At 43.4% G+C, this 22,959-nt stretch overlaps 1 protein-coding gene across 2 annotated transcripts in view; it reads right to left on the reverse strand.

The window, feature by feature from the left end:
* TBC1D22A (TBC1 domain family member 22A) overlaps window positions 1-22,959 on the reverse strand; it is a 741,029-nt gene that overhangs the window by 480,489 nt on the left and 237,581 nt on the right. For both annotated transcript variants that reach the window (XM_040412231.1, XM_040412223.1), the window contains one exon: window positions 13,013-13,127. In XM_040412231.1, the coding sequence (XP_040268165.1) occupies window positions 13,013-13,127 (115 nt within the window). The remainder of the gene's footprint in view (window positions 1-13,012; window positions 13,128-22,959) is intronic.

The raw sequence follows: 22,959 nt of genomic DNA on the forward strand, positions 1-22,959 counted from the left end.
CCTGAAGCATTTATCTACCAAGGTTGTTTCCAGAAGCAATTGTCCTTGCAGAGAGGAACTAGAACAAGTTGAGTTTTAATAGTAGGACACTTAGACTAATTAACATTACAGTAATGAACTCTTTATCAATCTAACAAATATGCTTTTAATTGCATCGTCCAGAAGAATAGGACAGTTACCAAGTTTCAGACAACAACTAGGGAGAATATCCTTTGTTTCCCCATTAAAATCATCACTTTACCTGTTAAGTATTCTAATCCTAAAGTTGTAGGAGAAATGGTAGCTTCTTTGGAATCGACATCATCTGGAACACATTTCAGTTTTTTTCTGGAAGTTTAAGGATACGGTCTTCCGTTCAGTCCCTCTTACGGTATTTGGCCGGAGAAAATACTGCAGCATGCCTCGGTATTTTCTCCGGCCAAAACTCCGGAACACTTGCCGGAATCCTCTAACGAAAGTGTGAAAGTATCCTAAGGCTAGATTCAAACGCAGCACTTAAGTCAGGTGTTTGTGGTGTCCTTTGCCAATATAAGAAGATAAAAGTCATTATGTGCATAAAGTACATTTATATGCCTTATTTTGTGCCTTTTTTGCAAGAAATTTCCGACACCAGACTAGGCAGAGGCATGTTTTCCATGCCTTAATAGGAGGACTTCACAGTTGGGTGCTCGAGGGGCCTTTCATAATGCTTGGTATATACAGCACTCTGGTCTTACATAAGGCTTCCAACACCTAATTCCTGTATTTGATGACTTTCCAGTCCAAGACACAACCATGATGCTACAGTTTTATACAAAACTTCTGCTCCAAGACAACATCCCCTTTCTCAGAACTTCATGCCATCTTATTCATTGCTATCTGACAGGTTCTGAAATTATGATTTTAGCAGAGGCACAACCCTGTATTCCTGTGTGACAAACATGACATGTGTAACTGACTCTTCAGGGGAGATTTATCATCTTCCTACAGCAGAAAATTGGCTTTAAAAAGTCACAAAAATAGTTTTACGCCGTCCTCACGACTTTTTAGAAAGGGGATGTGGCACGGGTGGGCAGGGGGCAAGGCCAGCTGCTGCAACACATTTATCTTCATTTACGCCAGTTTTCAGGTCCAAATAAAAGCAAATAATCTATAGCCGATCTGAGCTGCCATAGATTTCTGTTTGGCTTCATGGACTACCAGAGGATGTGCCTCATTTATGATAAGGTGCTGATCTTGATAAATCTCACCATATTTTTTATATTCATTCTTAGGCTGGTTTCACACGGGCGTTGCAGATTGGGTCCGGATGCGTTCACAGTGCGTTCAGTGAAACTCGCACTATTTTGCAAGCAAGTTCAGTCAGTTTTGTCTGCAGTTGCGTTTAGTTGTTCAGTTTTTTCCGCGCGGGTGCAATGTGTTTTGATGCGTTTTTCACGCGCGTGATAAAAAACGGAATGTTTACAAACAACATCTCTTAGCAACCATCAGTGAAAAACGCATCGCACCCGTACTTGCTTGCGGATGCAATGCGTTTTTCACGCAGCCCCATTCACTTCTATGGGGCCAGGGCTGCGTGAAAAACGCAGAATATAGAACATGCTGCGATTTTCACGCAGCGCAGAACTGATGCGTGAAGAACAACGCTCATGTACACAGCGCCATTGAAATAAATGGGTCAGGATTCAGTACGGGTGCTATGCGTCCATGTCACGCATTGCACCCGCACGGAAAACTCGCTTGTGTGAAAGGGACCTTACTGTTTCATAGAGTTAATGGCCAAATTGTATTGTGTTGGTCAGTTGACGATCCCCTGCTGGTTTACTGCCTCACAATTCTTCTCTGAAGCTTTGAAGATTGAAGATGAGCCTCAAACCCATTTAGCTACGGTCACAAAATAGATTAGATGGAGGGCAAGAAACATCTGATAAAATATCTGTTACCCATCCAATTGACATATAGGGTGTGTTTGTCCAGGGCAATTTTTTAAAAAGTCACTTAGATACGTGTGGGAGGTAGTCTGTGAGAATGGGGCTATAACATCAGAAGATGAATCATAGTTCCTTGGATAAAGGCCAAGAACCGAATACCAAGATCCACTGGTAGAAATACCTGAACCACATACTGAACCCTCTTGCACACAAACGTATTTTCATTCCTTCTCTGTTACTTTTTTTTGCGGACCGTATACGGAACCATTCATTTCAATGGGTCCACAAAAAAACCCGGAAGGTACTCCGTGTGCATTCCGTTTCCACATTTACGTTCCGCAAAAATATAAAACATGTCCTATTATTATCTGCATTACGGACAAGGATAGTGCTGTTCTATTAGGGGCCAGCTGTTCCGTTCCGCAAAATACGGAATGCACAAAGATGTCATCCACATTTTTTGCGGACCGCAAAATACATACAGTCGTGTGCAAGAGGCCTTAAATTGTGAGCTCCAATGATAGCGTGTAAAGCGCTGTGGAATATGTCAGCGCTATATAAATGAGAAAAATAAATATACCACATCTTTTAGGGATTTGAGTTTAATTTTTATGTAATCCCTTTTCTTTTACCTTCACTTGGATTGTTCTTTTTGTAACTCTAAGGCTCCATTCACACGTCCGCAATTCCGTTCCGCATTTTGCGGACCCATTCAATTCCGGGTCCACAATTCCGAAAAAAATAGAACATGTTCTATTCTTGTCCGCAATTGCCTGCGATGTGCGGTCCGCCAAATGCGGAACGCACATTGCCGGTGTCCGTGTTTTGCGGATCCACAGATCTGTGGATCCGCAAAACACACACGAATGTGTGAATGGACCCTAAGGCCTCTTTCACACGAGCGTGACGGATTAGGTCCGGATGCGTACAGGGTTCAGTGAAACTCGCACCATTTTGCAAGCAAGTTCAGTCAGTTTAGTCTGCAATTGCGTTCAGTTTTTTTTCGCGCGAGTGCAATGCGTTTTGATGCGTTTTTCACGCGCATGATAAAAATCTGAAGGTTTACAAATCTCCTAGCAATCATCAGTGAAACACGCATTGCATCCACACTTGCTTCCGGCAAGCAATGATTGCTTATCAGTACTGGAAGAATCATATGAGCGGTTAGGAGACTACTGGGATGGCTCATGCATCTATATGACCATAGCCGCCAGATGGATTTCCCCCACTGCCCTTTAACAGGCATCTATCCTGACCTGATCTAAAACGGATCCTTGCTTCATCTTATGAGTGATGTGGTAGCATTTGTTCTGTGTCTCTCTCTATATATATATATATATATATATATATATATATATATCATGGACATGACTGGCTAACACACAAGTGGGTAACGCCTATATTCGTGTCAAGCCCTGCCTGAATACTGGACCTTCTATATGGAACTGGCGTCCTCTTTTTGGCATACTGCGGCTATGCTAGATATTATTGTAGATAGATTAGTCTCCTGATCTGAATTGACCGCTCCTATATTATTAGTATTATCCATTTTAAATCTCTGTTTAACCTTATCTTTATATCTATACGTCTATGTAATATGTACTACTTTTTTATTATTATTTTTGTTTGTCTTTGAGTAGTGATTTACCCATTATACTGACCCCCTGAGGAACCCATTGTCTGGGGGAAACGTGTTGGGGTATGAGGACCCGGTCAGGGCCATTTAGGGTGTGATGGGGTTTGAGGACCCGGTAGGGCCATTTAGGGTGTGACAGCCCAGGTACAAGGACAGAGAGTTCCCACCATTAGGGGCTGTCTCTGGGCTGAACTACATTATACGGTGATCTTAGGGAAATAATTTCCTACCCTACACCTCGAAAACGTACCTTTAACATCACTAATCATTATTTGAGTATTTATTTGGTAGACTACGTGTATACTATATGACTATGGACCGTCACCTTACTTATATTTTGAAGAATTGATTTTTAGCAAGGTATAATAAAGTGTATTGATTTTAAAGGGTCTTTTTGTTTTTTGCTGGAATTTGTTTCAAGAATAGGGCATGGTACCTCCTACAGTTTCTGCACAGTGGGTGGGAATATTCCTAGCACAGGATTTATGCAAGATCAGACACTAAAAAAACCTATACACACCTCCACATAAAATCAGCTTTAGGCCTCATGCACACGACCGTTGTGTGCATCCGTGGCCGTTGTGCCGTTTTCCTTTTTTTTTAAACTTTCAATAGGTCCGTGGAAAAATCGGAAAATGCACCATTTTGCAGCCGCATCCGTGATCCGTGTTTCCTGTCCGTCAAAAAAATAGGACCTGTCCTATTTTTTTGACGGAGAACGGTTCACAGACCCATTCAAGTCAATGGGTCCGTGAAAAAACACGGATGCACACAAGATTGGCATCCGTGTCTGTGGTCCGTGGCCGTAGGCTACTTTCACACAGACGGATCGGCAGATTCGTCTGCATAAAAGCTTTTTCAGAACTGAGTTTTCACTTGGTGAAAACTCAGATCCGACAGTATATTCTAACACAGAGGCGTTCCCATAGTGATGGGGACGCTTCTAGTTAGAATATACTTTGAACTGTGTACATGACTGCCCCCTGCTGCCTGGCAGCACCCTTTCACTTACAGGGGGCTGTGATCCGCACAATTAACCCCTCAGGTGCTGCACCTGAGAGGTTATTTGTGCGTATCATAGCCCCCTGTAAGAGATCATGTGCTGCCAGGCAGGAGGGGGCACACCCCCCTCCCTCCCCAGTTTTAAATTCATTGGTGGCCAGTGGGCCCCCCTCCATTGTATTTAACACATTGGTGGTCAGTGCGACCGGCCCCTTTCCCTTTCCTGTAGTTAACACATTGGTGGCCAGTGCGGCCGGCCCCCCCTCCCTCCCCTGTAGTACTGTAGATTCATTGGTGGCCAGTGTGCCCCCCCTCCTAATTAAAATCTCCCCCCCTATCATTGGTGGCAGCGGAGAGTACAGATCGGAGTCCCAGTTTAATCGTTGGGGCTCCGATCGGTAACCATGGCAACCAGGACGCTACTGCAGTCCTGGTTGCCATGGTTACTTAGCAATTTTTAGAAGCATTATACTTAGCTGCGATGTCTGTGACCGGCCGGGTGCTCCTCCTACTGGTAAGTGACAGGTCTGTGCTATAAGCAATGCGCCGCACAGACCTTTCACTTACCAGTAGGAGGAGCGCCCGGCCGGTCACAGACATCGCAGCTAAGTATAATGCTTCTAAAAATTGCTAAGTAACCATGGCAACCAGGACTGCAGTAGCGTCCTGGTTGCCATGGTTACCGATCGGAGCCCCAGCGATTAAACTGGGACTCCGATCGGTACTCTCCGCTGCCACCAATGATAGGGGGGGAGATTTTAATTAGGAGGGGGAGGCCCACTGGCCACCAATGAATCTACAGTACTACAGGGGAGGCAGGGGGGGCCGGCCGCACTGGCCAACAATGTGTTAACTACAGGGGAGGGAGGGGGGGCCGGCCGCATTGGCAACCAATGTGTTAACTACAGGGGAAGGGGGGGGGGGGGGGGCCGCACTGGCCACCAATAAGTTAAATACAGGGGAGGGGGTCTTCCCCCTGCTGCCTGGCAGCACCTGCCAGGCAGCAGGGGGCAGTCATGTACACAGTTCTTTTAGTATATTCTAACCTGAAGCGTCCCCATCACCATGGGAACGCCTCTGTGTTAGAATATACTGTCGGATCTGAGTTTCACGATCTAACTAAAATCCGATGGTATATTCTAACATAGAGGCGTTCCCATGGTGATGGGGACGCTTCAAGTTAAAATATACCATCGGATTGGAGAAAACTCTGATCCGATGGTATAAAAGGGACTCCTGACTTTACATTGAAAGTCAATGGGGGACAGATCCGTTTGCAATTTCACCATATTGTGTCAATGTCAAACGGATCCGTCCCCATTGACTTACATTGTAATTCAGGACGGATCCGTTTGGCTCCGCACGGCCAGGCGGACACCAAAACGACTTTTTTTTTCATGTCCGTGGATCCTCCAAAAATCAAGGAAGACCCACGGACAAAAAAACGGTCACGGATCATGGACCTACGGACCCTGTTTTTGCGGACCTTAAAAGAAAAACGGTCGTGTGCATGAGGCCTTATACAGAGGTACAGCATGGCCCCACTAAATTTTATGAATCACAAATTATGGTTCCTAAGAAATTTGAGGTAGTATTTAGATCTGCAGGAGCCCAAAGCTGAAATAATCTATATATTACAAAAAACGTACAAAGTGAGAGCTCAAACAGGATGAGTGGCTAAAAGTGCATCGAGGCGTAATAAATGTAAGCAGTTAGGAACATTCTACATACAGCATTTATGAACTTTCTTGGCAAATCACGGTTTCACCTATAGCAGAGGAAAAATCTGTGAACGTGTACTGTTTAAAGTCAATTTGAGATACAACACCGGGACAGGAACCCGGCCGCAATCCTGCCAAATCCAGTCATTTAAAGAGGACCTTTCATGGGTCCAGACAATATAAACTAAGTATCAGGATACATAGGGCATAGTGCAGGGATCTAATAGCACTTACTATTTTTTCTGTGCGCCGCTCTGTTCGCTCGTGTGGCCCACGTTGTATTCTCCCGCCTGGTATGTTAATTTTAGCATCGGAACAATGAGGAGGAGACAGTCTTCGTGAGAATCTCCTCCTCCTTGCTGTATTGCTGTCCAATCGCAGCGGAGAGCGTCACAGCCAGTGAGAAAGAAAAAAAACTCACCTTATCCCTGGCTGTGACGCTCTCTGTTGCAATTGGACAGCGATACAGCCAGGGAGAAGGAGACGCCCACGGAGAAAGACTAAGTCTCCTCCTCACTGTTCCGATGCATACCAGGCAAGAGAATAAAACGGGGGCCACAGCGGGAGAATGGAGCGGCGCCCAGAAAAAATATTAAGTGCAGGTAGATCCCTGCACTATGCCCTACGTATCCTGATACTTAGTTTATAATGTTTGGACCTATGAAAGGTCCTCTTTAACTTCTCAGGTGACGCGATCAACACCGGTCGCAGCACCTGTGAGGCAAGGCAGAAGGATGCAGCTCTATCTACCTTCCGATATAAGCCCCAGCAGTGAAATACAATTGGTTATCATTGCAGCCTTGATGCTGCTGAAGCCTTCCATGGCTGCCATGGTTAGCTCCCTGCTGCTCTTTGCATGAAGCACAGCTCAGCAGGGACAGTGTAAAAATCCTATTCACCCTAATAGATCTCTATTAGGGTGAATAGGCCAAGAGATCAGAAGATCCCAGGTTCTATACCCCTAAGGGGGCTAATCGTTATTAAAAAAGGGAAAAAAAAAAAAAATGCCCATTTTTACCCTTTTTTCCGTTACGCCATATTGGAAAAATATTTTTTTATTTTAATTGTACGGGCAGTTTCGGTCGTGGTACTCATGATGCTTATATTTTTTGTTATTTAGATATTTTTCTAATATATATATATATATATATATATATATATATATATATATATATATATATATATATATACACATACATACACACAGTACAGACCAAAAGTTTGGACACACCTTCTCATTCAAAGAGTTTTCTTTATTTTCATGACTATGAAGGCATCAAAACTATGAATTAACATGTGGAATTATATACATAACAAACAAGTGTGAAACAACTGAAAATATGTCATATTCTAGGTTCTTCAAAGTAGCCACCTTTTGCTTTGATTACTGCTTTGCCCACTCTTGGCATTCTCTTGATGAGCTTCAAGAGGTAGTCCCCTGAAATGGTCTTCCAACAGTCTTGAAGGAGTTCCCAGAGATGCTTAGCACTTGTTGGCCCTTTTGCCTTCACTCTGCGGTCCAGCTCACCCCAAACCATCTCGATTGGGTTCAGGTCCGGTGACTGTGGAGGCCAGGTCATCTGGCGCAGCACCCCATCACTCTCCTTCAAGGTCAAATAGCCCTTACTTTCAAAGTTTTCCCAATTTTTCGCCTGACTGACTGACCTTCATTTCTTAAAGTAATGATGGCCACTCGTTTTTCTTTACTTAGCTGCTTTTATCTTGACATAAAACAAATTCTAACAGTCTATTCAGTAGGACTATCAGCTGTGTATCCACCTGACTTCTCCTCAACGCAACTGATGTTCCCAACCCTATTTATAAGGCCAGAAATCCCACTTATTAAACCTGACAGGGCACACCTGTGAAGTGAAAACTATTTCAGGGGACTACCTCTTGAAGCTCATCAAGAGAATGCCAAGAGTGTGCAAAGCAGTAATCAAAGCAAAAGGTGGCTACTTTGAAGAACCTAGAATATGACATATTTTCAGTTGTTTCACACTTGTTTATTATGTATATAATTCCACATGTGTTAATTCATAGTTTTGATGCCTTCAGTGTGAATGTACAATTTTCATAGTCATGAAAATAAAGAAAACTCTTTGAATGAGAAGGTGTGTACAAACTTTTGGTCTGTACTGTATATATATATATATATATATATATATATATATTATTTCTTTTTTTATGATTTTGAAGCTTGTATTTGAGCCTACAAAGTCAATTTTTTTAATTTTTAATTTTGAAAAATCATGTATTTTTAAGCTGAAATTATTGCGGAGATTTGCTAATTTCTTATCTTAGCCTGCCATCTGGTGGCCAATATAAGAATTACAGTTTGAATGTTCTCAGCCTGTTCAGCAAGTCCGAGCGCATTAAAACCAATTACCGGCATCCCCATCAGCCGCAGGGGATGCCGGTAGCACTCCCGGAAGCACGAGCTCCCGGGTTTTTGTAAATTTAAAGGCTTTAATTACCGCAATCGGCATTACTGCCGCAGAGACCTGCCGGCCATGACACCTGCTGCACGTGCGAGCTGGTGCCATGTTTCCCTATTGCTCCAGCCCCGTATATGTACAGCGCTAGTAGCGAAAGGGTTAAAACAGGGCCCTTAAAGTCCTATATGCACATAGGGTGGGCCATCAAAATAATTTCCTCTGGTGGGCCCTAGGGGTTTCAAGTCCCACTCTGGATACATGATAGTAAGGAAAAGACCAATGTTAACATTTCACTAAAGTAAATTTGTTATTACTATATATTGGCCATTTATGAAGGAGTCGGAGCAGGAACAGGAGTGGGAGTCTTAAAATGCAGGAGTCTGAGTCAGTTGGAGCTTGCCAACTTCACAGCCCAGGCTACACCTCTGGTATCATGGTCTCATATATGGCAGCAAAATCGAGTGACAAATTCCCTTTAACATTAATTGCTCAGGTATTTCAAAATTTGTTATATTGGGGTAATTTATAGGCAGATATAGAAGTAATGTGGTATGAAACAATGATGTATTTACCTAGAATTTTAAAGTCTAAATAGTCTAAATGTTTTTTGTCCTATAACCGTATTTGGTCTCTACCATTATCTAAATGCATATAATTTGTTAAAACAACATTTCTTTACAAAACCCCAGTATGTCACATTACGTTTCTACTACTTCTCTTACCAAAGTATGGCTTTTGAATATTTGACACATTATTGCAGCATGGTGTAAAACTAAATTCTAATACAATATCTGCATCTGTATTATGTAGCACAAAGCAAGAATGTAATGTCAGATTGGATGGCAGAAAGATGAATTGGGAAAATAGAAAAAAAGCACAAGAATCGACAAAATACTGGTAAAATTTATATAAAATTGGGAAAGGTAAACATATAGAATGAAGCACACTTAGTATATACAGATTCAAGGTCATTAGTTGTCTTCCAAATTAATGTCCGATTCATGTTAAAACAAATGTTTTATCCTACAAAACTATAAAGTAACGCCTCTAAACACCAGCAATATACAAATGAATTAAAGGCGTAAAACATCTAGTGCTGCTGTGACCACCGATATGGTAAGAGTATATGTGGTGGTCACTATACGTAGAACATAAAAGGTGTTTCACAAAACAGAATAAAAGACAAAAAAATATTAAACGGTGGAAAGAAACTCCACTTGTATTTGGCAAGAAGATAAATATGTATTTGTGTTCACCTATGATCTTGACACAGATGCTACTGCATTAACCGTCACTTGGGTCCTACAATGCAAGTTGCTGGCAAAGTAGTTAAGACAAACTTATTTACCACATTAATTAAATGGTCTATTTAACATGGAATATCAATTCTCTAATCACATCTCAGCTGAACTTCTTATTTCAATTAACAACTCTAAAGTCTTCCAACAGAGATCCAACTGCTCTAGGATCATTAAGAACATTTTCATTATCTGTCAAATGAGGGAGTAAAAGGCAAAAACTGCAAGCACTCTCAGGAGTAGGCCTCTACCCTACTTAAGAGATGATTAGGGAGTAAGCAGCAGTAGTTCTCATTAGTTGCTAAGCAATGAATAGACCGCCAATGAAACAAGAATTGGAAACAAAGAAAAAAGGTGTTTCCATGCAAATCCAAGCTCAAGGGCAGCTTGCCCTTTTCTATTAACACTAAACGTGACATTAGCACATTACCAATCATCAGAAGTCAGGGAACTCTATTAAGAGCAGCTATACCTCCCTGCATAAACGTTAGCAGATTTGTCCTTGGAAATTCGTATTTACTAGGAAATAAACTTTATGCTAAAAACAGCAGCTGTGCCTTACATCATCCATAGAGGTTCTCTCTAAAGCTAGGATTGGATAGGGAATAGCTCCTGCTTGTCTACACCAAGTTAGGAAACGGGGAGGGAAGAACATTGTTTATCACAATGGGTTAATATTGAACCACTACATTTAAGGGAACATGCAGTTTAAAAGAGGTTGTCTCATCTCAGACAGTGGGGGCATATCGCTAGGATGTGCCCCCATTGTCTGATAGGTGCGGGTCCCAGCAAACAGAGCCCCATAGAAGTGAATGGGAGCGCACCGCACATGACCGGCCAACGCTCCCATTCACTTCTATGGGCCCGACAGAAATAGCAGAGCCAACGCTCCGCTATTTTTGGCAGCCCACGTACAAATGAATGGAGGGTGGCTGTGCATGCGCAGTGCGCCCTCCACCACTTTCAGGGCTCCACCTATCAGACAATGGGGTCATATCCTAGCAATATGCCCCCACTGTCTGAGATGAGACAACCCCTTTAAGGAATAGATAATAACAGTTACAGACTGAGTCTGACATACCTGTAAATAAACATTTTGACATCTTATAAATTCATAAAACGCAAACAGAATGTTTTAAAAAATAGTCAATGTCCCCAGAAAATTTCCTGTAAGACCAAACATGGTGCCTTGTAGAGCTAGCTCACCTGGATTTAGTGATACCTTTCACTCAGCAATCTGTCACTTCTCTCTGGAGAAAAAGCACTTTTAATCCATATATGGATGTGCAGTTAAAGGAATACTGTCACCTGGATTTTGTCTATAGAGCTGCGGACATGCTCTGCTAGATCGCTACTAGCACGTCCGCAATATACATTTCCCATAGCTCTCACTGCTTTTATTGTGTCAAAATAGCGATTTTATATATATGTAAATGAGGCAACTAAGGTGCCCAAGGGGCTGTTACTAACATTTCTGGTGCCCAGCCACGCCCACTGTGAAGGAGGCCAGCACCGCCCGTATCCTCCGAATCTCCTCCTTGCTCCCCAACGTCACAAAGTTAAAGCGCCGTAATCTGGCAGCTAGAGCATGCACAGTTCGTTCCCTGAGGCTGATGCCAGCACAGGCAAGGAACACTGACATGCGGCGTACTCGCTCATGCGCGAGATTACGGCGCTCTAACTTTGTGAGGTCGGGGAGCAAGGAGGTGATTCGAAGGATGCGGGGCGGTGCTGGGCTCCTTCACAGTGGGCGTGGCTGGACACCAGAAACTCAAGTAAAAGCCTCTTGGGCACCTTACTTGCCTCATTTACATATATATATATATATATATATATATATATATAAATAATGTTTTTTTTTACACAATAAAAGCCCTGAGAGCTATGTGGAATGTGTATTGCGGACGTGCTAGCGGTGATCGAGCAGCACTTGTCCGCAGCTCTATAGGCAAAATCCAGGTGACAGAATCCCTTTAAGTGGACCAGATCGACTCTGTTCCCTTGCTCCTGCTTTCTCTGCTAGTCCCTCCCTCGCTTTCTTGACTGACAGGGCCAGGAGACATAACTATGCAGGAACCTAGCTCTGTCAAACAAGGAGAGGGAGGGGCTGGGTGAGGAAGCAGGAGGAGCAGGGGTGCACACAAAGGCTCGAGTCTCTCCTTGGTGCACTTAACTTCACATTTGCATATGAATTAAAAGTACTTTTTCTCCAGAATAAAGTAATGGATCTCTAGGTGAAAGATATCCTTACATTCAGCTGAGCAAGCCCTACAAGGCATTGTGCCTGGCTTAAAGGGGTCATCCAAGTATACATTTTTACCTTTCCCCGTCAGGCCTTGCAACTTACTATATGCGCAAGTGCCTGCTAGTGCCAATCAATGGCCGTACAACCAGCCACCATACCTCCTCAGCTGGTGCCAGAGAAGAATTGCACTAAAGTCTGCTGCTACTGTATATATTTCCAGTTCTACGTTACACTTAGTTAAAAGGACTTTTTTTCGTTTTAACTCTGGCCTCATTCTTCAGTGCTACAACTTTCACTGCAACGGACCCCAGGGAGCGATGGCCTGAGGTAGGACACAGTGACACAACTACACTACATCAGAGCCAATACCACTCCCCTCCCGCAGGGGCTCGCTGCAGTTGCAGAGAAAGGAAACAGGGTAACACCACCCTTCGCCTTATAGAGTTCACAGTGCGGGGAAAACGGGGATGAAGATACACTTCGCTTTATAGGACTCATTGTGCAGTAGCAATTTTAGGGCTGGGAATTCCATCTGTAGGCCAACTACTCAAGCACGGGCCTTTATAGCAGCATCATAAGGAGGAACCCCATGTGCAAGACAAAAAAGAAAAAACAGAAAAATCATGATACCCTATCAAACAATTAATACCATTTCCAAAAAACTTAAACTATGTTTTCTAGGCGAGTATAAGGATAATGTGATTTGGATACAATTACCTACTGAACTTGTACAAACACCAAGATTATTTTGAAGAAACTTACCAACATAGTCCCCAACAAATACTACAAAGAAGGGTGTAACAAGGTCATTTATCCCTTGAACATATCCACTGGCTGGATGTCGAATTGCCCATATAAACAAAATCCTTTCAAAGATCTGCAAAGTAAAAAAGATCAAGTACTTTAGATATCTTAGATTTCAGATATAGACATGTTCAATCTTTCATAAAACAATAGTACAGATGAAAATAAGAAAATATGCAATATGTCAGAGAAAAACACCCCTTTCTCCACTTACCATATTTTTTTGCCTATAAGACTAACTGTATGTATTAGACAAAGGACAAAATAGTGGGAAGCTCACCAGAATAGAGCACCACCGGCTACCATCCAATAGCTGTTACAACCTAATAAATACACGAATGGTCGGCTCACAAGAAGTCAAAATACCTCTAAATAAAACACAACTATGATAAAATAGTCGGTACAATTCTAAGTGTATTTTTTATCACAATTGTACTGACTATTTTATCATAGTATTTTGACTTTTGTGAGGCGACCATTAGTGTATTTATAAGACAAACTCGACTATAAGACATACCTAGGATTTGGAGGACGAAAATAAGAAAATATTATTTTTTTCCATCAGACTTCAGAGCAGACCCCCAAATCAGATACCCATTCTTAATCAGACTTTAGATCAGACCCTCAAATTAGACCCTCGTTCTTCATCAGACCCCAAAATCAGACTCCCAAGGTCCATTAGCCTCAGATTACACCCTCATCAGAACCCCCAGTCCCAGCTAAGCCCCCCATCAGCACCAGATCAGACCCCCAATCAGCTTCAGATCAGCCTTCATCAGATTCAGATCAGATCCTATCAGCCTCAGATCGCAGCCCCATCAAACTAACTAACTTATCTTGCTTGCTCCGGATGGCGCTGCAGATCCAGGACACACCCTTCCATTGCTTCTTCTGGGTCCCGCTGTGTACTGTGACCTGACGGCGCACAGTGTCAGGTCATAGTGCGCGCCTTTGTGCACTAAGTCATGCCACTGTGCGTGTTCAGGACACCACAGAGGGACCTGGAAGAAGATTGGGAAGGGCGAGTACTGCCAGCGTATTGCTGCCCTCACCTCCCCATGGTAATGACCGCTTCTATAATGGAAGTGGTCATAAGCATTCGAAACTGTAAGACGCAGTGCCACCTTTTCCCCATTTTTTTCTGTGGGGAAAAAGTGCATCTTATAGTCCAAAAAATACAGTACCTACTGCAAACCCCTGCTTCACTAAGGTCTTATTCACATATCAGTGTTTGGTCAGTGATTTCCATCAGTGATTAGGAGCCAAAACCAGGCGCGGTTCTGAAACACACAACAGGTGCAGATCTTTCCCTTATACCTTATCTCTGTGCAGGCTCCAACCCTGGTTTTGACTCCCAATCACTGATGGAAACGACTGATTGAACACTGATTGTGTGAATAAGACCTACCGTAACTTACAACTCACTGCGCAAACTCATCTTCAGTAAGTTATCGGCTCACAGAAGGGTCAGATTACATCTGCAGTCCACAGATATCTATGGAGAAGGGAGGGGAGGAGCTGCTGGAAAGAGGTAGAGGCACAGAGATGCTGCTGACTGGCTAGTGAGTGATTTACTGAGTAACGTACACACACAGTACTACTGAATACACACCTGACAAACACAGCACTGCTACATGCACACTCACAACCCTGCTATAATAACACAACTGCACTACATGCACACAAAAACAGCTATGTTACATGCACTCACACACAACTTTGCAACACACACAGGCATAGGGAACAATTTTATTAACAGACATACCTGTAGAGTGCATCTTTAGCAATAGATATACCTCCTGCTGAAGGTCCTCCCCAAGTGGCAAAAATAAAGTCATCTGTGGGCATGGCAAAATGGGAAGTGCAGCTTTACTAATTTTCCTGCACTTCCCATCTGGTCCTACCCACTGGTGACATGGAAGGTCTTTGCAGTACACAGCTTGGGTAGTACCTTCCCTTTCACAGTCCTCTGCTCCACGTGCTGAATGATTGTTCAGCCGTCTCTCCTGCCTGCACTTGCCTCCCACAGATCGGTGACAGGCAGGGAGAGAGAAGTGTGCTGACTTCTAGCACTAATCGGGCAAAGCTATATGAGCATTGTGCATGGGGTCTGGCACTGGTGGATCACCCTGATTGTAGGCTATAAAACACAAACACTTTTTAGCAAGATTTTTTTTCTAGCTAAAAAGTGCGTCTTATAGTGCAGGAAATAGGGTAACTATAAAATGAAGTGCATGTTATAGAATACATTTGACATAAGTCACTGCATACAAGATAATGTTATCTCCCTTATCTAATGGCTGCCGTAGATGTATGCAAGTAATATGCACGTTAAAACTATTTATTAATTTTTCTTAGTATGTAGAAACAGTCATGTGATGTTTATTGTAATAAACGCTATTAGGGAAATGTGTACTTTTATTAGAAAAATGCCTGTTCTGTCTGCCCAGCTCTCACTAACTAAGCAGGGATGCGCTTTATAGATTGACAGAGGAGAACAGCACTGCAGCGATCAGAGCGGGCCATAGGACAGAGTTATTAGTAACATATCTAAGATAGAGTATTATAAGGAGACTGAAGCAGGCCTAGAAGTGGGCTTTTGTGGAGATCACTAATAGTCAGCTGGTGACAGATTCTCCTTAGCAACTTTCAGTTAGGCTACTTTCACACTAGAGTTTTTACTGGATCCGGCAGGGTTCAGCAAAAACGCTTCCGTAACTGATAATACAACAATCTGCATCTGTTATGAACGGATCTGGTTGTATTATCTTTAACATGGCCAAGATGGATCCGTCATGAACTACATTGAAAGTCAATGGGGGACGGATCCATTTTCTATGGTGTCAGAGAAAACAGATCTGTCCCCATCGACTTGCATTGGGGTCATGACAGATCCGTTTTGCTCCACATCCCCAGGACGGAAAGCAAACTGCAACATGTTGCGGTTTTCTCTCCGGTCTGGGAACGGAATGCATTTTGGAGCACTCCGTTCTGTTGTGTTGCCTTTTTTAAAAACTATGTTGTTGTGTTCAATGAAATTCTATGAAAAGACAGGACTATTGGCATTAAACATTGTATTAAAGTACCAACAAACAATCTAAAGCCAACAGTAAGGCTACTTTCACATTAGCGGCACGGCAAACATGCAGAGAGGTGGCCGACACGTCGTAGAAGGCTCCGCAGAAGGAGAAGGCTGCCGCTAATAGCTCCTGCTATAACAGGACAACACAACCAAGATGCACACAAGTGCTTCCACATCTCATGCCGTACACATATAGGGATCTCTGTACTCCACACTGAACTTCCAGTTACTTCCACTTGTTTATCGGCAGAAAGGTAACAAAAAGTCAGGGGCCAACATTTCCGAAAAAATAAGCCACAAAATACAATATACAGATATGTATTATCAAATATGGTGGTGGATAATTGATTCTTATTGGCTACAGGATTCTTGTGGCATAATGAATTCCTCTAAATACTAGGAAAGGCTGGAAGTTAGGTACAGCTGGACATCTCAACAAAATAATGGCCTAAAAGTCAAACTGATTGAGCTAAGCTCACACTTTAGTAATTCCATCAGTTATTGAGAGCCATAATGAGTAGTGAAGCCTCCAGAGAGGTGAGGTATAATGGAAAGATCTGCACCTGTTCTGTGTGTTTGACCCAGAACTGGTTTCCTGATGGAAATAACTGACCAAATAACTGAAGTGTGAACTCAGCCTAAGGGTCCATTCACACATCCGTGTGTGTTTTGTGGATCCACGGATTCGCAAAACACGGACAGCGGCAATGTGCGTTCCGCATTTTGCGGACCACACATTGCCGGCACTAAGAGAATATGCCTATTCTTGTCCGCTATTGCGCACAAGAATAGGATATGTTCTATTTTTTTCAGGATCGGAATTGCGAACCCGGAAGTGCGGGTCCGCTATTCCGGATCTGGGCCGCACGTCATGCGGCCCCATAGAAATGTATGAGTCCGCAATTCCATTCTGCAAAATGCGGAATGGAATTGCGGATGTGTGAATGGAGCCTTAGCTGCAGGAACACAAAATTAAAGTTTTGTGATGGCACACCTATTTCTTGGTCCCTAGATTTGAACCCACTTGAAAGGCTCTCACGACTAATGATGAACCAGTTGCAGAATGTTGCTTAATCTGCCACCAATGCAGGATTAAAGGAATGATTAGAATATTTCAGACTGCTTCAAGGGGTTCTCCATCATCAGTGTCCTTTTTTTCAGACCTTCCACTCCAGCATGGCCGGCCCAGTGGTGGTGAGCATACTTATTTGATCCCTGCTGCTGGGTTCTTAATTCATCGCTCCGCGTAATGCGTCACTGGTCCTGGTGTACCTCCCCATGTCAATATCCTGTTTGATGAGGGTCACATGACTGATGCAGCCAATGACACAATGACATAAGTATGCTCACCACCGTTGGTCCGGCCGCACTGGGTCAGTCTGAAAAAAGGGACACCAAAAGGTGGACAACCAGACAACCCCTTTAAGACAATAAGAAAAAAATAAATACAGGTGCTTAACCCCCTTCATCTATCTAACGGTTCAGATTCTACAGACATTTTTGACTGTGGCATCTAAGGGGTTCCTGGCAGCTACAGGTAGGTATCAGTTCTGTAAGGGTGGGTTCACATCATGTTTTATGTCTCTGTTTGATGTATACGCAGCACATACTGTACATTCTTGTATCCTGCGCAGTCCAGTAAAAAAGTATAATTTTATACTTTTACAATGGAACTCTATGGTGAACGGATGCCACTGAATGGCATTCAAATATACAGAAAAAAAATGGACGGAGACAGCACATCCTTTTGTTGGAATTTATTCCAGATTCAATGTTTCGGCTCCACAGCTGAAACGTTGCTTCTGGAATAAATTCCAACAAAAGGATGTGCTGTCTCCGTCCATTTTTGTATATTTGGATCATCCGATCAGTGTGGGGAGGCTTACCACTTTCCCTCGAGATGTGCACCCATCTTCTTTTTAAACTGTATGGCATCAGTCTGAGGCATCCATTTAACATATACGTTTTTTGTATACGTTAAACAGATGGGAAAAACTTGATGTGAGCCCAGCCTAACACATCCGGCACCTGTCATGTGCTCATAGACTCCCTTCCATTGTATGTGGGGAAGGGGTTAAAGATCAGAGTGAAAGATGTAACTGGTAAATGAAGTGACAACAGATTTTACAGTAGACAGCCTCTTCCTACTTGGATCTATCATTTACAACAATAGACATAGCAGTCAAATACAAGTCTGGCGGTTAGCTGAGCAAAGATAAAAGAACTCCGCAAAGATCCTCAAATGTAATTGTGTGTCTAGAAAGACAAAGATCAGTATTGTCCAGTGTATGCTATTCTCGGTGGTTCCTAACAGATGGAACGATGAACAGGTAACATTCATGCCTTTGATATTCGGCATTGCAGTAGACTTTTGATGCCATCAAACGACATAAAATGAGCAAGAAATACTCCTATTATATTATTAGGATTTAAACGGACCAGTCCTCTCTCCTGACATAGTCCAAATTAAAAAGGGATGGCGGCAGCACCCTAGATAAGGTGCAGAAGAACTATTCTTCTTTATTGTAGATCCAACATTTTGGCTAGCCAAGCCTTTTTCAAGCATGGTTATTGTTAGGGAGGAGCGAATTTCATGTCATGAAATTAGTTTGCGCTTCGTTTGGTGGTAAAAGCAGAATTGCGTTATGGATTCCGTTACCACGGACAATAACGCAATTCCATGACGGAATGTATAACGGAATACCTTTAGAGGCATTCCATTATTCATTCAGTTATAAAAGAAGTCTATGGCCAACATAACGGATCCGTCCCGTTTCCGTTACGCAGGAGAGTCCTCTCCTGCATAACGGAAACAGGATGGATGTGTTATGCAGGCCATAGACTTCTATTATGACGAAACAAATAACGAAATGCCTCTAAAGGCATTCCGTTATACATACCGTCATGGAAGTGCGTTATTGTCCGTGGTAAGGGAATTCATAACGCAATTCTGCTTTTACCACCAAACGAAGCGTAGTGTCTTCTCGTGACAGGTCTTCAAGTTTTAGTATATGCCTACATTCCTCATAAAATGACAATTCTGGACAATCTTTTTGTATAACTCTCAGTTCTGCTGCTCCTCTATTATTCCTACTAAAAAGGACAACTAGATGTTACCATTTAACTTGTCAACGGGAAGGTCTCTATAGCCAGATACTGTCAGAACTCATAGGACAGTCTCAGAGTATGCAGGGACACTCCCCCAATTGGTAACACTCAGTTGTTCATTTATTGAAATATTTCTAGAAAAATAACACAGGAACAACACAATGCAGAGTTATAAGAAAAATGATCCATAATTGTTTGTTAATGAAGAATACAAGTATTCACTCAAATAATTTTGAGATTTGACAGGTTGCTTTATCAAGACAACTCCCATCCATATGCTCAATTAGGACACATCAATGACTGACTGACAGCTATATCTCTATACACACTTACACAGAGAATGCTATCAATCACTGATAATGCCGCCCCCGTGTATAACTATCAGTGACTGACAGCTATCTATGTATACACGCTTACACAAAGATTGTTATCAATCACTGATGATCACACTTCCCACGTGTACATCAGTGACTGACAGCTATGTATACACACTTGCACAGAGAATACTATCAATCACTGATAACACCTCCCTGTGTACAGCTATCAGTGACTGACAGCTATCTATCTTTACACACTTACACAGAGAATGCTATCAATCACTGATAACACCTCCCCCGTGTATAACTATCAGTGACTGACAGCTATCTATGTATACACGCTTACACAGAGAATGCTATCAATCACTGATAATGCCGCCCCCGTGTATAACTATCAGTGACTGACAGCTATCTATGTATACACGCTTACACAAAGATTGTTATCAATCACTGATGATCACACTTCCCACGTGTACATCAGTGACTGACAGCTATGTATACACACTTACACAGAGAATACTATCAATCACTGATAACACCTCCCCTGTGTACAATCATCAGTGACTGACAGCTATGTATACACACTTACACAGAGAATACTATCAATCACTGATAACATCTCCCATGTATAACTATCAGTGACTGACAGCTATGTATACACACTTAAACAAAGAATGCTATCATCACTGATAGCACATCCCTGTGTACAGCTATCAGTCACTGACAGCTATCTATGTATACACACTGAGAAAATGCCATCAACCACTGATAACACGTCACCGTGTACAGCTATCAGTGACTGACATCTATCTATGTGCACACACTTACACAGAGAATACTATCCATCACTGATAACACCTCCCCCGTGTACAGCTATCAGTGACTGACAGCTATCTATGTACACACACTTACACAGAGAATACTATCCATCACGGATAACACCTCCCCCGTGTACAGCTATCAGTGATTGACAGCTATCTATGTATACAACACTTAAAGGGAACCTGTCATGTGGATATTTGATTATAATCTAACAAATTATATACAATCATTAACTACTAAAAAGTGCCTTAGATGTATTCACTTACTGGTGTGACAGATGGTTACCTCATAAGGGTACTTTCACACTTGCGTTTTTCTTTTCCGGCATAGAGTTCCGTCACAGGGGCTCTATACCGGAAAAGAACTGATCAGTTTTATCCCCATGCATTCTGAATGGAGAGTAATCCGTTCAGGATGCATCAGGATGTCTTCAGTTCAGTCATTTTGACTGATCAGGCAAAAGATAAAACCGTAGCAGCATGCTACGGTTTTATCTCCGGCGAAAAAACGGAAGACTTGCCTGAATGCCAGATCCGGCATTTTTCCCCATAGGAATGTATTAGTGCCGGATCCGGCATTCAGAATACCGTATCCGTCCTTCCGGTCTGCGCATGCACAGACTGAAAAAAAGGTGAAAAAAATAAATGCCGGATCCGTTTTTGCCGGATGACACCAGAAAGACGGATCCGGCATTTCAATGCATTTTTTTGACTGATCAGGCATTTTTAAGACTGATCAGGATCCTGATCAGTCTTACTAATGCCATCAGTTGGCATACGTTTTGCTTGATCCGGCAGGCAGTTCTGGCGATGGAACTGCTTGCCGGATCTATTTGCCGCGAGTGTGAAAGTACCCTTATATACACACACAAAGATGCCACATGCCGCATGCTAATGAGCTGATTTGAGTCCAGCGTGATGTCATTGAGTCCAGCGTTTTTTTAAATTAACAGCTATAGCCACTCCCCTGCCCACCTGCTGCTGATTCATATGGAAAATAACTGTCACTCAGCAGCAGGTGGGCGGGGAGAGTCAGGAGCTCATGAATATTCAGGACTCATCATTATGAGCTGGAGCTTTTCAATACAAGATGTTGGCAGATTGACTGGGTCAATTAAAGAAAGTGACCCAGCATTTTGCTAAGAGAATCAGTCACTTATTTATGTTGCCCTTAGTTAGGACACCATAAAACTGGTGACAGGTTCCCTTTAAGACTACTTTCACACTCGCGTTTGGTGCGGATCCGTCATGGATCTGCACAGACGGATCCGTTCAGATAAGGCTACTTTCACACTTGCGTTCGGGGTTCCGCTTGTGAGTTCCGTTTAAGGGCTCTCACAAGCGGCCCCGAACTGATCCGTACAGCCCCAATGCATTCTGAGTGGATGCGGATCCGCTCAGAATGCATCAGTATGGCACCGTTTGGCCTCCATTCCGCTCAGCAGGCGGACACCTGAATGCAGCTTGCAGCGTTCGGGTGTCCGCCTAGCCGTGCGGAGCCAAATGGATCCGTCCTGACTTACAATGCAAGTCAATGGGGACGGATCCGTTTGACATTGACACAATATGGTGCAGTTGCAAACGGATCCGTCCCCCATTGATTTTCAATGTAAAGTCAGGAGTCCCTATTAATATACCATCGGATCGGAGTTTTCCCCAATCCGATGGTATATTTTAACTTGAAGCGTCCCCATCACCATGGGAACGCCTCTATGTTAGAATATACCATCGGATTTGAGTTAGATCATGAAACTCAGATCCAACAGTATATTCTAACACAGAGGCGTTCCCATGGTGATGGGGACGCTTCAAGTTAGAATATACTGAGAACTGTGTAATAACTGCCCCCTGCTGCCTGGCAGCACCTGATCTCTTACAGGGGGCTGTGATCCGCACAATTAACCCCTCTGCACCTGAGGGGTTAATTGTGCGTATCATAGCCCCCTGTAACAGATCAGGTGCTGCCAGGCAGCAGGGGCGACCCCCCTCCCTCCCCAGTTTTAAATTCATTTGTGGCCAGTGCGGCCCCCCTCCCTCCCTCCCCAGTATTATATTCATTGGTGGCCAGTGCGGCCCCCCATCCCTCCCCAGTATTATATTCATTGGTGGCCAGTGCGGGCCCTCTCCCTCCGTCCCCAGTAATATATTCACTGGTGGCCAGTGCGGCCTCCCCTCTCCCCCCCCCCCTAAAATCACCCCCCCCATCATTGGTGGCAGCGGAGAGTTCCGATCGGAGTCCCAGTTTAATCACTGGGGCTCCGATCGGTTACCATGGCAGCCAAGACGCTACTGCAGTCCTGGCTGCCATGGTTACTTAGCAATTTTAGAAGCATTATACTTACCTGCGATGTCTGCGACCGGCCGGGCGCTTCTCCTACTGGTAAGTGACAGGTCTGTGCGGCCCATTGCTTATAGCACAGACCTTTCACTTACCAGTAGGAGGAGCGCCCGGCCGGTCACAGCGTCTTGGCTGCCATGGTAACCGATCTGAGCCCCAGTGATTAAACTGGGACTCCGATCGGAACTCTCCGCTGCCACCAATGATGGGCGGGGGGGGTGTGATTTTAATTAGGGGGG

This window comes from Bufo bufo, chromosome 1 (genome assembly GCF_905171765.1).
Source record: "Bufo bufo chromosome 1, aBufBuf1.1, whole genome shotgun sequence".
In the NCBI taxonomy this organism is placed as follows: domain Eukaryota; kingdom Metazoa; phylum Chordata; class Amphibia; order Anura; family Bufonidae; genus Bufo; species Bufo bufo.